General features: G+C 57.7%; 1 protein-coding gene across 7 annotated transcripts in view; it reads left to right on the top strand.

Annotated features, from left to right (window-relative positions):
* MYO19 (myosin XIX) overlaps positions 1-15592 on the top strand; it is a 42813-nt gene that overhangs the window by 22651 nt on the left and 4570 nt on the right. For 5 of the 7 annotated variants that reach the window (XM_060135378.1, XM_060135377.1, XM_060135381.1 and 2 more), the window contains 15 exons: positions 434-566; positions 1207-1276; positions 1810-1927; positions 2579-2675; positions 2814-2890; positions 4558-4648; positions 5112-5283; positions 7268-7341; positions 8028-8149; positions 8347-8460; positions 8708-8884; positions 9213-9365; positions 10336-10443; positions 11344-11414; positions 13027-13130. In XM_060135378.1, coding sequence (XP_059991361.1) covers positions 434-566; positions 1207-1276; positions 1810-1927; positions 2579-2675; positions 2814-2890; positions 4558-4648; positions 5112-5283; positions 7268-7341; positions 8028-8149; positions 8347-8460; positions 8708-8884; positions 9213-9365; positions 10336-10443; positions 11344-11414; positions 13027-13130 — 1681 coding nt within the window. Of the gene's footprint in view, positions 1-433; positions 567-1206; positions 1277-1809; positions 1928-2578; positions 2676-2813; positions 2891-4557; positions 4649-5111; positions 5284-7267; positions 7342-8027; positions 8150-8346; positions 8461-8707; positions 8885-9212; positions 9366-10335; positions 10444-11343; positions 11415-13026; positions 13131-14975; positions 15584-15592 lie in introns of those variants that run through there. The other 2 variants (XM_060135382.1, XM_060135379.1) reach the window with 2 other exon arrangements.

Below are 15592 nucleotides of genomic sequence, written 5' to 3'. Positions count from 1 at the left end.
CTAGATTGCCTTGGTATAAATCAGAGCCCTATCATTTACTAGATATGTACTCTTCAATAAAATTTAAATTTTTTCTATGCCTGAGTTTCATCATTTTGAAAACAGGTAGTATGTAATTGCACCTGTGTCTGTAGGGTTGGCAAGAAAATGCATGGAAAGTCTCCTTAGGTCAGTAGCCTGCTCAGGTCAGGGTGGGTTGTCCTCCTCTGCCCCAGCCCCCCTCATTTCTTAAATGCATCCTCAGGAGCTAGGAGAAGCAGAAGCAAGTGTCCCCATTTCACAGACGGGGAAGTGCCTTGCCCAAGGATACAGTTGAACTCAGCATTCACCCTTTGGTCAGCAACATACATGGTGGAAAAGAGGGCTGTATCAGGCAGGCTCAGAAGTGGGAGGGAACGTGGACACAGCTCCCACAGGGCTGTTTCTGCCACAGACATGGACGTCCCGCTGCCTTATGAAGTTCTACGCTGTGGTGGCCGCGTCACCCACATCCTGGGAAAATCACAAGATTGCAGAGAGGATCGAACAGCGAATCTTGAACTCCAACCCTGTCATGGAAGCTTTCGGTGAGCTTGGTGTCCTCGGCACAGTACCTCAGTCCCATTTCCTCTGGGATTTGCCACCTTCCAGGGAAAGGAGTAGTGTTCTCTTTAGGAGAGGGGTGGAGGATAGTTTATCATTCACTGCCATGGATCCCCAACTTCCTCCCAGGTACCCTTAGCCTCCTTCCAGTAGAGGTGACGTCACTCTGTCGTCCCCTCCCTCTAGCCTAAGCAGGTGTAGCAGTGGTGCTGGAGAGGACCTTCTGGCTCACCCAGTCTAAGCCCCATCCTTCCGAACAGCTTCCTGATGGTTCAGGGAAGGGGACTTGTCTAAGGATGCACAGCAATTAGTGTCCATGTTGGCACTCTAGACGTTGTGCCTTACCGTCTGCCTCAATAGTAACAGCTTGTTTTTGATCCTTCTCCTTCAGAGAAAATAGTCCCTGACTGCCTAGATTGGCTCTTTCCACTTCATTGCCAGGAAGTTCTAACTCAGCTGAATCGCATTTGCTAAAGCCGAGTGCCCAGTCCGTAGTCCTGTCCCTTGTGACATGGAAACCAACAAAGGGGCCTTTAGGTGACTTGAGGATAGAGACCTGGCCCCAGCAGACCTGAGGCCACCTTAGCCCCTGGGGACTCTGTAAACACAAGGTGTGATCTGTAGGGAACGCGTGCACACTGAGGAATAACAACAGTAGCCGCTTTGGGAAGTTTATCCAGCTCCAGCTGAACAGGTAATCTCTGCTGCCAGTCTCTGTGCCAGTCTGGCCGCTGGGGGCGGGAGAGTGTGGCAGTGGCTGGGACAGTGCCCCGCCTGGGCCACCCCGTGGGCAGAACTCAGCTCCTCCTGGCATGCTTTTATGTGTGATAAGTGAACCTGAGGGTGATCTTTGAAGCTGGAGAACTCTAACTCCTCCAGCCTGAGGGACCCTGGGGCAATGTGCTTGTGCAGCCCATGTGTTCTGACTTCTACCCTTGCTCAGAGACTTCTAGCTAAACTGCCATCTCTTGGCCACATCTCTGAGCTTGAAGCTGGGGCTCTGTTCCTGCCTCGGGATGGGGCAAAATAATGTACAGAGGCCTTGGTCCTGCCCCTGAGCTGATTGGAGGGCAATGTCCCAGACCCCCAACCAAGGACTTGCTGAGTGCTCCCTAGTCCTCACAACCCCCATTGCCTAAGTGGAAGAGCTGGGGGAGGTTGCAGTCTCGCACACAGTAAGTGCCCAATAAATGTCCATGGGATGAACAGGCAACTAATGGGCTCCAGCCTGCTTGTGCCCAGGGCCCAGCAGATGACTGGAGCTGCAGTTCAGACCTACTTGCTAGAGAAGACTCGAGTGGCCTGTCAGGCCTCCAGTGAGAGGAACTTCCACATCTTCTATCAGGTCTGTACCAGGTGGGGCCCACAGCTGCCCAGATGCAGGGCGGAGGTGGGTCTGTGCCCCTAAACCTTCCCCTCCCTGCCTTGCTTCATGCCTGCCTGTCCACCTGGTTTCAGCAATGCCGCCACTTATTCCTACAAACTTTATGTAACACTTCTGCCACACACTGGGTCTTGGCTCCCAGGATGGTTTTGGCATGGGAACGTGCTTGCCTTCTCTGTCAGATCAGAAGGTCCTTGAGGCTGGGACTGTCTCCGCAATGGAAACTCTCACTCTCAGATGGAGGGTTGTCCTCGAACGGCAACTGGGAGCAAGGACCTCCCTAGACTGTGCCTCCTCCATCAGACTGGGGGACCCCCAAGGCATGGGTAGTACGTCTCCCTGCTCTCAGATTGGGACTGGGGGTTCCCAGGTGGAGTTTTGCTTTCTTCCTCAGACTGCAGACCCCCTCAGTGAGTGAGTTTGCATCGGGTGGAGACGCCCAGAACTGTTCACTGCTGCTTTTGCCCCCCTGCCTGCCCTGGGCTCTCTACGGGAACCTCTCAGCCTTGTGACGTTGCTGCCGTTTCTCACTGCTCTCATCCCAACCCCAGGCTTATGCAGGCCTAGGCTTCCCCAGCACCCCCAGCTCAGCCCCCGTCCCCATCCCCACAGATCTGCAAAGGAGCCAGTGCGGACGAGAGGCTCCAGTGGCACCTCCCTGAGGGAGCTGCTTTCTCCTGGCTGCCCAACCCAGAGAGGACCTTGGAAGGTAGGGGGAGCCTTACCCAGCACCCTGGGCTGGCCCGGCAGCACCCACCCATCCCGACAGGGCCTGCCTCCCTCACCCCTCGCTGCCCCTGCTGACCTCTGGTCCTGACTCTGGGCTGTGACTTGGATTCCTTTTCAGAGGATTGTTTCGAGGTGACCAGGGAGGCCATGCTTCATTTGGGCATCGATGCCCCCACCCAGAACAACATCTTTCAGGTCAGAGGAAAAGCCACACCACTGACATGTGGCAGCGGTGATGGGCAGCCCCTTTCACAGGGCCCTTCTCTCAACGTGTGAGAGACTCTTTTCCTGAGGATCTAAGATGTTAGGCCCCACTGCACAATCTCCAAGGAGTTGCCCGCCTCTCTGTGAGGCTCAGCCTGGAGACCGAGGGTCAGGGTGGACGGGGGCAGAGAGGACAGTGGCAGGGCATATAGTGCTATAGAACAGGCCAGCACAGTGACCCACGGAGGTCAAAGGGCAAAGTGCCTGGGTCAGTTATTGCTCCATTAATCAGAATAGAGAAACGATGCTGCCATGTGGTTGTCTAGTGTGTTAGACGTTTTGAAATCATGTTCACACCTCTTAGCTCGCTTGGTTTTTTCAACAGACCCATGGGTATGGAGATTATTCCCATTTAATGCTCGAGAAAACTAGAGACCTGCCCACGGCCAGACAGCACTGAGTGGTGCAGATAGAGTTTGTACTGGACGTAGTAATCCCGATTTCCCACCCTCTTCCTCTTCCTCCTGGGACACAGTGCTCACCCAGAGGAACTGGGCCCCGCTCATCCCCACTGGTGGTCTCCCTTCTCCCATCTTTCTCCTCACTCCTGCAGAGCGGCGGGAGGGGATCTGTAGGATTGGCTGGCAGCAGAGACAGGGATGCCGCTCCAGGGAGACGGCAGTGCAGTGGAAGGAGACCTCCACCTCCACAAGGGGGCTGCTCAGGCTGTAGGGGGAGATCGCAGCCAGTATGGGTACTGCCAGCCAAGAGCTTGGCCAGAGGGACAGCGCATAGGACAAGTTGACAGCAATAGGAGTCTGGACAGGAGTGCTGTCTTGAGGGTGGCATGACCTTGTGTCCCAGCCACACTGCCCATCAGCACAGTAGTTTTCTCCTGAGGTGGGTTGTGGCCTGAAAGCCAGTAGCATGTGGGCACACCCTTTCTGGGACCAGACAGGGATGGTAGGAGAGGCCCTGCTCTACCGATACCAGGTCCAAAGGTTTCCAAGTTGCTGGACCCAGGGGTCCCCTTTCTACAGCCCCTGGGGCCTCATCCATGTGGGTCATTGAGTGCGAAGGCAAGGGAGCACCCACTGGACAGAGACCAAGATCACAGATCCTGCCCTAGGCTGGGCTGTCAGAAGCCCAACAGTGCTGAGAAAGAGCCAGAAGGAGCCAGAGCCAAGCCCCCAGCAGCCACACCGAGGTGGGGCCGGTCCACGAGGAACAGGAGTGGCCTTCCCACACGGTCTGCTCCTGGAGTCGGGGGGCAGGGGCGCAGACTGTGGGTGACGTGGCGGCCCCGGTGGCTGCCCCGGGAGGGGTCTGAAGTTGAATTGCCTGGGTTCTCATCCTGCCTTTCTCCTTTACCAAGTGTGTGGCCTCGGGCTTGTGATTTAACCTCTCCCCATCTCAACTATTATCATGGGCACCACCATAGCACATGCCTCATTGGTTGTTGAAACGACTACAGGAAATGATGCATGTAACTTGCGTAGAATTGGGTCTGGCCGAGTCATGGAGTAAGGGGGCAGTAATTGAGAGCTGTTATTATTCTGTTATCATAATTCTCATATTCAGCAGGAGAGAGACCCTTCCCAGGCTGGGCTCCAGCCCTTGAGAAGGGGCCCACTTCGTGTCCTCTCCTGCCCCCTCAGGCCCTAGCTGGACTGCTGCACCTCGGCAACACCCGGTTTGCTGACTCCGGGAACGAAGCCCAGCCCTGCCCACTGATGGATGACGCTAAGTGTGAGTGCAAGCATGGGGGCCCTGCACCTCAGGCTTTGGTCAGACACCCAGGGAGCAAGGCAGGCCCTGCCGGAAAAGAGGCAATATTTGGTGGGATCGGGTGGGAGGGAGGCCAGAAGGTGAAATTTGAAATCAGTGCCCTTGAAGCCATAAGCTATAGGGCTCTGCCCTGGAGAAGTTACTCCTCACCCCATCTCTGCTGCAGCAGATAGCATCACCCACATCTTACAGATGAGAAAACGAGAGTTGCAGGGTTTATAAGGTGGTTTATCCCACTCATGGCTGTGTGGACTCGCACACAGAAGCCCTGGGTTCAAGTCCTGCCTCTGCCTTGGCCAAGCCTCCTCACCCACCTGCACCTGGGTTCACTCTGCCCCGTTGGGTGGGTCGTGGTTCCACTGTGATGACTTCACGGGGCCTTGTGCAGAGGGACGTTTGGATGGAGGGTGTTTGTGCCTCCCAGGCTCTGTCAGGACATCGGCCTCACTGCTGCGGCTCCCAGAAGACCCTCTGCTGGAGGCACTGCGGATTCGAACCATCAGGGCAGGCAGGCAGCAGCAGGTGTTCCAGAAGCCCTGCTCCCGGGCCGAGTGTGACACCCGCAGAGACTGTCTGGCCAAACTGGTCTATGCACGGTGAGTGCTCTGGGCCCTGCCCTCCTCCCAGGCCCCCCCATCTGGAGTTGGAACAGACCCCTTAGGCAGTACGGCTGGGCCCAGGGTGAGGGCTGCCAGATAAAGCAGCCGGGTTCCCTGCCCTTCTCCCCAGACCCTCGGGGCAGGAGGGAGTGGCTCCTGGGCTTTCCCTGAGCAAGGCCCTTGGCTTGTTTCCGGACTACTCTACCTGGAGAAATTGCCACCTGGCCTAGATTCAGCATGTTATTAAAGTACAGGAGCCTGGCTTGACCTTGGTGATAGGTGAGGAAGGCCTGCCTGCTCTGCTGGCAAGGCCAGCCCCAGAGGTGATGTGGGTCCCTCCCAGGTCCAGGTGCAGACCCATGGGTGAATAGGCTCCTCTGTCTCTGTGTGCCCTTGTACTCTTGGTAGTCACCTGGGGAATTTGAAAGATGGTGGTAGAGCCAGAAGCTTTGCCCACAGTCTTGAGCAACACTGTGCAGCAAGTGGAGCCCAGAACAGGGGGAAGGCGGGGGTCCTGTCCTTTTCCTGTTGGTTCTGTGGCATCTCTACCCTTTGGCCGTGTGGTTAAGGAGTGATTTGTTACTCTGGGTTCTGAGACCCTTTGGGGTGCCATTGAGGGTGTCTGGGGGCCCAGGCTCCTCTGAAATTATGGGACAGAACACGTGTGTGTGTGTGTGTGTGTGTCTGTGTGTGTGGGTGCGCACACGTGCATGTGCTTATAGGAACTTGGGTACCTGTGGAGAGGGTCCCCCTGGTTTCACGAACTTCTCAAGATCTAAGAGCCTGAGAAGCTCTGCTAAGGGGACAAGATCCTCTGAGTGAAAATGGCCCAGGGCAGCTGGGCCCAGACTGAACCCGGTTCAGCAAGGTACTCTGTTCTCACTCCTTAGAAGTGAATTTCAGGTCAGAATTTGAGGCCAAAGATTTTTAAAGCTTTTGTGTCAAATCACTGCAAAATGAGCAGGTGAAGTGTGATGATCACAGACACAGTGAGTCTCTAATCATGGATCATTTTACACACAGCAAACAGGTCATTGTATCACTAGCTTACTCATTTTTAGTACCTCAAATGGGTAATTGAAGCCCTTGTTGCAAAAATAGGCATCATTTACTGAATTGAAAAAAAGTTGCAGAGCAATTACTTAAATGAATGGTAAGGAAGAAACCCTTATATAGTATCATATGTGTCACCATGTTGTACAGCAACCATCCCGTCATCTCAGGGGCGACGGTTCCAGAGTGCAGGTTGCCATTGTCCACCTCGGGTGACTCGGGCGCTGGCCTCCGCAGGCCGAGGTTTGCAGGGGAGTCCAGTGAACTCAGTTCTTCACAGTCCCACCCAGAGCTGCCTGTTAGCCCCTTCTCATCGAGATGCAGCTGGGTGTCGGGCCAGGGGACTGAGGCAGACCCACTCCCTGTCGAGCCCCAGAGGCTATACCGGACCTCAGTGGTATCACAGGTTCAGTTCCAGACCACCACAATAAAGTGAGTCACACGAATTTCTTGGCTTCGTGGTGCATAGCAATGTTATGTTTACACCATACTGTAGACTATTAAGTGTGCAATAGCTTTATGTCCAAAAGAACAATGTGCATGACTTAATTTTAAAATAACGCTGTTGGGAAAATGGCGCTGTTAGACTTGCTCCATGCAGGGTTGCCACAGACCTTCAATTTGTAAAACACGCAATAAAGCAAAGCACAATAAAAAGGGACGTGCCTGCAGTTGGTCCCGTGCTCAGTCTTGCTCGTGGACAGGCCAGGTCTTCGTGTGCCCAGGAACGTGTGTGACCACAGCCTGCATGTGTAGTAGGTCAAGACAGGATGGGCAGGACACGAGAGTGTTTAGCCCTTGACCTGTCAGGCTCAGAAGACAGGCCCTCCAAGGTGTGGCACCCAGGCTGGAGGGACAGTCTTGCCACCCCTCAGGCTCAGCCTGACGCCTCTCACCAGAGCCCACTCCCCCCGCCCCACCCCAACAGGCTGTTTGACTGGCTGGTATCGGTGATCAACAGCAGCATCTGTGCGGACCCCGGCTCCTGGACCACTTTCATAGGTAGCAGGGGATAACCCTCCTTCAGAAAAAGGACAGGAGGGCCCGGCACAGAGAGCAGAGCCCTGGGTCTACTGCGGGACTCCGGGCAGCTCCTTTCCCTCCTCTGCACCCATCTCCTCACCCTCCACCAGTGTGTGGGCGAGGTCTCTGCTCTCTGGTGCCCGCATCTGACCGTCCCTAGCCCTCCAGGCAGGCTCAGCTGGCGGCCGGGCCACGAGGGCCCCTCCTCTCCCCGGAGACCCAGCTCCGGTCTCAGGAGAGTAGTGGGGGACGGTGAAGGAGCTAGATTAGAAGGGACATGGGGGACATGGTAACGTCATTGGAACCTGCTAGGGGAGGAAGTAAAGCTCAGAAGCGTCGGTGAAGTTTGCTCACAGAATGGAATTCTAGGCACCAGCTGAGCGCGTGAGACTCAGGCCGTCCAAACCGGGTTGGACACACAGCGTTCCCCAGGACCTGGTTCCCTGACACCTCATTCGGCCTCTTCCTGCTCTGAGCTCTGAGGGGACAGGAGGCTGCCCTGGGAACCACGCTGGGGTGGGAGGTGCTCTGCTCGCCGCTGGGTACCGTGCTCGCCCCCCCTCAGCTCTGGGCTGCCAAGCATGAGGCTTTACCCTGGGCTCCTGTCGTCCCGCGGGCCCCGCCTCCTCCTGCACTGGCCCCACGGGGTCTCCCCTTCCTGCCAGGCCTGCTGGACGTGTACGGGTTTGAGTCGTTCCCCACCAACAGTCTGGAACAGTTGTGCATCAACTACGCCAACGAGAAGCTGCAGCAGCACTTCGTGGCTCACTACCTCAGGGCCCAGCAGGTGAGGGGTGGGGTGGTCCTGCGTTCTCTCTTTCTCCCTGGCCCCCAGCGCCATCCCTGGATCTGACCAGGTGTCTTCGGTTCCTCCTTTCACACCGCTCGGGAACGGGCTGTGGTGCTGAGGCCAGCCGTGGGATGGCCAGCTGGACCTCAGACCACAGTTGCCTTCTGCCACCCCACTCCCACCTCTGCCCCCAGGAGGAGTACACAGCTGAGGGCCTGGAGTGGTCGACTGTCAGCTACCAGGACAACCAGACCTGTTTGGATCTCATCGAGGGGAGCCCCGTCAGCATCTGCTCCCTCATAAACGAGGTCGGGGGGTCAGCTAGTGTGCAGAACACCCGAGTGGGGCTTTGGGCTTCTCTGGGACCTTGAAGACCATCTGTGTGCTCTCTGTGTGCCTCTTTCTCTCCATCTGCATAATGGGTTTGCTAGCCCTATAACCCCTCCTTTTCAGGGTCACTGCGATGCTCCCATGGGTCCACGGGGTGGGGACTGTGAGGGTTGTGAGCCCCTCTCACCTTGTGGCTGACCACCTGTCCCATCCTGGCCCACACAGGAATGCCGCCTTAATCGGCCAAGCAGTGCAGCCCAGCTCCAGACACGCATTGAGAGTGCGCTGGCAGGCAGCCCCTGCCTGGGCCATGACAAGCTCAGCCGGGAGCCCAGCTTCATCGTGGTGCATTATGCGGGGTCTGTGCGCTACCACACCGCAGGCCTGGTGGAGAAGAACAAGGTGAGGGCTGGGCCGTTGTTGTGGCCCCTGCGTGAAACGAGATGCTGAGTCATTGCTGCATGTGCGTGGAAGCTTCTAGCATGCGTCCTCCCCTCCTGAACGTCCTCCCAAGTCCAGGGTCGCCTCTTGGGCTCTCCTCTCTGAGGTCTCTGCTCATCAGGCACAACCTGCCCAGAAATGGCTGCATTTCCTGGCTTCTAGGCACCCAGTAGACCAGCTCTGAATCTCTTGGGCTCAGGCCCTGCCCTTCTTCTGGGGCCTGGGTGAGCAGGGCTGGCAGCCCGTGGGCAGCACCACGCCTGCTCTCACCCTTGTCCTTTCCCCATAGGACCCCATCCCCCCTGAGCTGACCAGGCTCCTGCAGCAATCCCAGGACCCCCTGCTCAAAGTGCTGTTTCCTGCTGACCCTGAAGAGAAGTCCCAGGAGGAGCCCTCTGGCCAGAGCAGGGCCCCCGTGTTGACCGTGGTGTCCAAGTTCAAGGTGGGTCCGAGTGCTGATGCGACGTGCTTGGTTCACTCATCAATCTCCAGTGCTTACCAAGCACCTCCCAGGATCAGTGCTGTGTGCTGGGAGCACTGAGGAGTCAGGTAGCCGTGGTCCTGGTCCACGGAAGACAGAGACCGGAAACTGACAGAGGGACTGTGTGTGTAGTTGACGTGACAGGAAGCCTAGGGGCGCGTGGGTGGCAGTGCGGCCTTTCGCCCACTGCTGATAGGGTGATCGTGGAAGAGCAGTAGTTACCTGAACCTCTGTGACTGGCCCACTCCCAGTTCCCTAGCTTCCTGCTCAAACTCTGTCCTCGGCCAGAGCAGACGGGTCCCCTCCTGCCGTCACTCCGCCCTTGCACGTTCGGCTGCACCACCCCTCGGCTCCACCCTCACTCCCGCCCTCCACGCCCCTTCTCTTAGTTTATTCCTCGTCCTCCTTCCAACCGCAGCCTTCTCATCACCTCCCATGGGAGGCAACCAGGGGAGCCCAGGTTTGGTTAGCCCTTTCCTGCCCAGCCTCATACACACCACTGAGAGAGCCCAGCCCACGTCTGCAAGGCCCGTTAGGCCCCGAGCTGTGAGATGGCGGCAGACGGCCATGTCGTAGCCCTGGCAAGGCTTCCAGCACACAGGACGCGCTTAGTCGCCCGAACAGCTGTCGCCCAAACAAATGGCAGGGGGTTCTGAGATGCTTCTCTCCTGGAAAGGTTGCTCTGGTCGGGGGCGGCTGAGACCAGATGCAGGGAGACCAACCCGGTGGGGAGGGCCACAGGTCAAGAAGGGTCCCTGGAGGCGAAGGTGAGGAGTGTGCTCTGGGCACACCCAGTGAGAGCCGCCAGGACTCATTCAGGGCGTGTGAGGATCCAGCTCTCGGGGCTGGGAGGGCTGCTTGGAGGTGTCACTAACCAGGGCCCAGCCAGTGCTCCCCCAGCAGCCTGACCCACGGTCTCTCCCCTCTGCAGGCCTCCCTGGAGCAGCTTCTGCAGGTCTTGCATAGCACCACACCCCACTACATTCGCTGCATCAAGCCCAACAGCCAGGGCCAGGCGCAGATGTTCCACCGGGAGGAGGTAATTCACACTGGTCCAGAGCTGCTTTGTGGAGGGTCCCATTCGGCCAAGACCCTGGAGGGTTAAGGGGCAGGACGTCTGCTCCAAATGGAGTGACATTAGGGAGGGCTTATCTCTCCAGCTCTGGCAGGACAGTCATGTACAGTTGTGTGGTCTGTGTACTGCACGGTGGCCCAACCAACCACAGGCAGCAAGTAGGGGCTACAGTGCATCTTGCTCTCTGCTCACCAAGCCATGTGCCCTGACAAGAGACTGAGGCTGCCCAGAGGAATGGGTGTCTTTTGTGATCAGCTGAAAGTCTGTGTCACCTTACAGACCAGACACAGTGCACTCTTTCTGATGGAAGGATAGTTTCTAAAATTTGCACAAAAGCACTCTGTGGCCAGCAGCTGCCCTTTGCCCTTTGGAGGGATGTGGTAGAGATATGAGAGCTGGACGATGCTGGAGAGTGTCCCACAGTCGACTGGCAGATACGACCTTAGGGTTCATAGTCAGGACCACTGCTCTGTGGTAAAGACCTTGGTTGGGTCCCGGAAGCATCTTCACAGTATAACCTCCCCACCCTGCCTCTTAGCTGTGACTCACTCTGTTGACTGCAGAATATAAAATAAATAAAGAGGAACTGGATTGGGCTGCATTGAGAGGCAAAGACGGCAGCGGTGAGACAGCCAGGACTAGCATTGGCCTCAGTTGTACCAGAAGCCAGGCTTCAGATAAGGGGACCTGGGGCCACCAGGACCCTTTCTAACAGGGAGATTTTCTCAAGGTCCCTTGATTTCTCACTGCCCCAAAGACTGCCCATCAGGAGAGCCCGCAGATCCACACCAGCAGGGCCACAGGAAGGGTGGCATTTGGGGCCTGCTGGCCCCATGCTGCAGCCCTGTCTCCCTAACCCTGCAGGTCCTGAGCCAGCTGGAGGCCTGTGGCCTCGTGGAGACCATCCACATCAGTGCCGCCGGCTTCCCCATCCGGTGAGTGGGCCGGTCCATCCAGTGCAGTGCAGGGCCAATGCCAGGGTGGAGCTCAGGGCGCAGGTCAGACGAGAGCCTGACCAGCCCAGAGCAGGATGCGGAGATGAAGAGAAAGAGGCAGGTCCACAGAAGTCGGCCTGGAGCTCTAGGGCTGCGCTCACTTTCTGTGGCCTGTTTTGTGGAGGCACGTTGTCTGGTGTGTATCAGTGAATAAGAAAGGTGAGTCTTGCCCTCTTGGGATGTACATCACTGTGGAAAGGAACAAAATGTGCCATTAGGTGGACAAATGGGGAAGGGGTCAGGACTGCTCAGGGAGGGGCCCTCTGAGCAGCTCAGGCCTAGGGAAGCAAAGCCAAGGGGCCAGCCTGGGAAGACTTGGAAGAGGGGAGAGTATTCGAGACCCTGGGAACAGCAACCCCAAAGCTCCCAGGTTAGGACCTGAGAGATGCTAAAGTGACCGGAGCACACACAACAGACGGGGGGAAGCAGGGAGGCTCTAGGCCACGTGAAGACTGCTGTCTTCCTGAGGGCTGTGGGAGCCGCTGGGCGTTGTAAGCAGGGCGCGCTGCGCGCTCGTTCGTGTTCCATGGCTGCTGTGTGGAGGCTGCCCTAGGGTCAGGAGAAGAGGTAGATGAGCGGGCGGCTGTTACAGGTAGAACAGGTGTGATGGTGGCCCAGTGAAAAATGGAGAGAAGTGGGTAAAAGTGGAGTGTGGCTTGCCATAGAAATGGGACTGTGAATGGATAGACCGTGGGGTACGGGGCAGGGGAGCAGTCGACTTCCAGGCTGCAGAAGCGACTTCCAGGCTTCCATCTGAGGCAAGTGGATGAATCGGGACACAGGATGGTCTGGGGGAGAGGGCAGGCGAGAGTCCGGTTTGAAATGGAGGGGCACGTGAGGGTCTGTCCTCAGTGACTTTTAACACCGTGAGCAAGGAGATCACAGGGGGAGAGGGAGGTCTGAGGCCATTCCCTGAGGAACGCTCACGTTTAGAGAGGGTGGATGACGAGAAACCAGCAACAACTTGGAGGGGGTTGGGGTGAAGGAGGAAGCCAGGACCGTGGGTGTCCTGGAGGCTGAGAGCAAGCTCTACAAGGGAGAGGGGTCAGCTGGGCACCTGCTGCTGAGAGGCTGGTCAGAGCACTGACCCCTGGAGTTGGTGGCCACGCTGGTGCAGTTCTGGGGACAGAAGCCAGACTCAGGAGGAGGAAGTACTGATGTGTAGGGAAGCGCTGCCGTGACGGGGAGCCGAGACCCCGGGCGGCAGTGGAGTGGGCCGTGGCGTCAGAGGGGAGATGTGCTGAGCCCCTGTGCACGGCAGGAGTGACCCAGGTGTCTGGGGAGAGGCTGGCGAGCCCCTTTGGGAGGGGGCAGGCTGCAGATCCCCTCCTAAAAGAGCAAGGCTCCATGTGGGTAGGACTAAGGCTGCAGGAGCAGGAGGCCCAGCATGCACTGGTCTCCACCGGCTTCCCGCCAAGGGGCCTAGTAATGCCATCCGCTCAGTGGGCACAGTCAGGGCAGCACCTCGCTGGTGGTTGAACAGGTGAAACAGTGACTCCTGGCTCACGGCCAAAGTCACTTCATCTCTCCTTCCGCCTGCTTTGGCTTCCAGGGTCTCTCACCGGAACTTCCTGAAGCGGTATGAGTTACTGAGAAGGCTCCATCCTGGCGCAGCCCCCACACCCCATGGCCCACCTCCAGATGAAGGGCGCTCAGGTGAGGCGCCCATTTGCCAGTCACTTGTTCACCCAGTTTCCTGAGCACTTACCTGGGCCATCTCAGGGTGAGGGGCTGGGGCTTCAGAGATGAATAAAACACAGCCCTGCCCTCGTGGCTTTTGGCTCAGTGGGGGAAACAAACTAAAAGAAGACAAACGATGGGGAAAGTGGAGACACAGAGTTAGGAACAGAATGCTGTGGGTGGTGCTAGAGAGGTATGAATCGGGAAGGCTTCCTGAAGGAGGTGGTGTCTGAGGCTAGATGGGATTAGCCAGGTGAGGGGCATTCCACAGGCAGGGACAGCACTGTGTGTACGAGGAGCTCCAGGCTGTTCAGTGTTGCTGGCTCATAAGGGCAAGAACAGTAGTTGGTGAGGCTGGGGGACAGGCAGGCCCACTCGCAGAAGCTGGACTTTCTCCTCCAGGCAGATGGGAGGCACTTCGGGGGATGAAGGGAGTGGCATCAGCCTCATGCTTTCTGGAGGCCACCGTGGGGCGCCCCGTGGTTGGCCAGAGGGGAGATAGGCTAGAGATTTGGGCACAGCCGGGAAATGTTGGGAAGAAATTGGCCAGACTTGGCAAGCGTGTGATTCGATGTAGAGGCAGAGGAGAGGAGAGAATTAGCCACGCCCGGCCAGTGGGGAAGAGAGGTCTGGGGAGGCTGCCGAGCCCTTCCCAGCCAGTGGAGACATCCGCAAGGTACCGGCCAGCTCCCACCTCAGGGGAAAGGCCTGGTCTGCTGGGGTTGTTGCATGTGGCGTCACTGAGGCTGTGCGAGTTGGTGAGTAGGCCTGGGCACAGGTGGAGGGAGAAGAGGCCAAGGACAGGACACACACGCGCGCATACACACACAGAGGGAGAAGAGGCCAAGGACAGGACGCACACACACACACACACACACGGAGAAGAGGCCAAGGGCAGGACACACACTCGCACACACACAGAGGGAGAAGAGGCCAAGGACAGGAGACACACGCACACGCACACACGGAGGGAGAAGACGCCAAAGACAGGACACGCGCGCGCGCACACACACACACACGGAGGGAGAAGAGGCCGAGGACAGGACACGCACAGACACCCACGCGGAGGGAGAAGAGGCCAAGGACAGGACACACACACACACACACACACGGAGGGAGAAGAGGCCAAGGACAGGACGCGCACACACACACACACACACACACACACACACGGAGAAGAGGCCAAGGGCAGGACACACACTCGCGCACACACAGAGGGAGAAGAGGCCAAGGACAGGAGACACACGCACACACACACACGGAGGGAGAAGACGCCAAAGACAGGACACGCGCACGCGCACACACACACACACGGAGGGAGAAGAGGCCGAGGACAGGACACGCACAAACACCCACGCGGAGGGAGAAGAGGCCAAGGACAGGACACACACACACACACACACACACGGAGGGAGAAGAGGCCAAGGACAGGACGCGCGCACACACACACACACACACACACGGAGAAGAGGCCAAGGACAGGAGACACACACTTGCACACACACACACGGAGGGAGAAGAGGCCAAGGACAGGACACATACACACAGACACGAAGGGATAAGAGGCCAAGGACAGGACACACGCACACACACAAGGAGGGAGAAGAGGCCAAGGACAGGACACGCACACACACCACGCGGAGGGAGAAGAGGCCAAGAACACACACACACACACCCGGGGCCAGCAGAGCCCAGGCACAGTACTGCTTTGTATTTCCCTCTCTTGGGCACGATCTTGTCACTTTCCTTTCATCCTTTCTCCCCGCTTCTCCCGCCCCCTTTCTCCATGGTGTGCTCTTCTGTTCTGTCTCTTGCCCAAAGCCCCTGGTTGATTTTGCTGCTGTTTCTCGTCTGCGGCGTTTCCTTTGGCAGCCTCCAGAGAGGCACTGGGCAGCTAAAGGTGGTCAGAGCCCTCAGGTAAATCCTCCCTCTACAGGAGCCGGCCCTGCCAGGTGTGGGAGGGCAGGCAGGGGGACCCGGTGGGCCTCCAGGGGACTGGGATTTGTTCCCCCTTTTCCCATCAGTGGCGGGAGGACTCAGGGGCAGAGGGAGTGGCCCAGCTGCCCTGTTTGGCCCTCAGCATGTTTGGGGCCGTAGAAACAGATGCTGGCTAAGCAGCCTGGGAGTCCACGTGGGAGTCAAGGCACCCGGTGCCCTCTGCCACCCTGCCCAAAGGGACCCACAGGAATGGAGGCTGCAGGCCAGTCCAGGGCACAGCCTCAAGTGGGATTTGGAGATTCCTCAGAACAGCCAGGGACCTGAGGGACAGTGGGAGGCCACCTCTGGCCTCCTCCCGAAAGGCAGGAGGTAGAAATGGTTAGAGGCAAGAACAGCAGGAAAGAATCCTGTGGAATGTTAGGGAGACCAGACCAGTTTCTTAAGGCCACAGAAGTGTGTAGACAATGAAGCACTTATGGGACCTCTGTCTCCGTCCCCCA

This window comes from Lagenorhynchus albirostris, chromosome 20, assembly GCF_949774975.1.
Source record: "Lagenorhynchus albirostris chromosome 20, mLagAlb1.1, whole genome shotgun sequence".
Taxonomy (NCBI): Eukaryota; Metazoa; Chordata; class Mammalia; order Artiodactyla; family Delphinidae; genus Lagenorhynchus; species Lagenorhynchus albirostris.
This window is presented reverse-complemented; position numbering and strand designations above follow the sequence as displayed.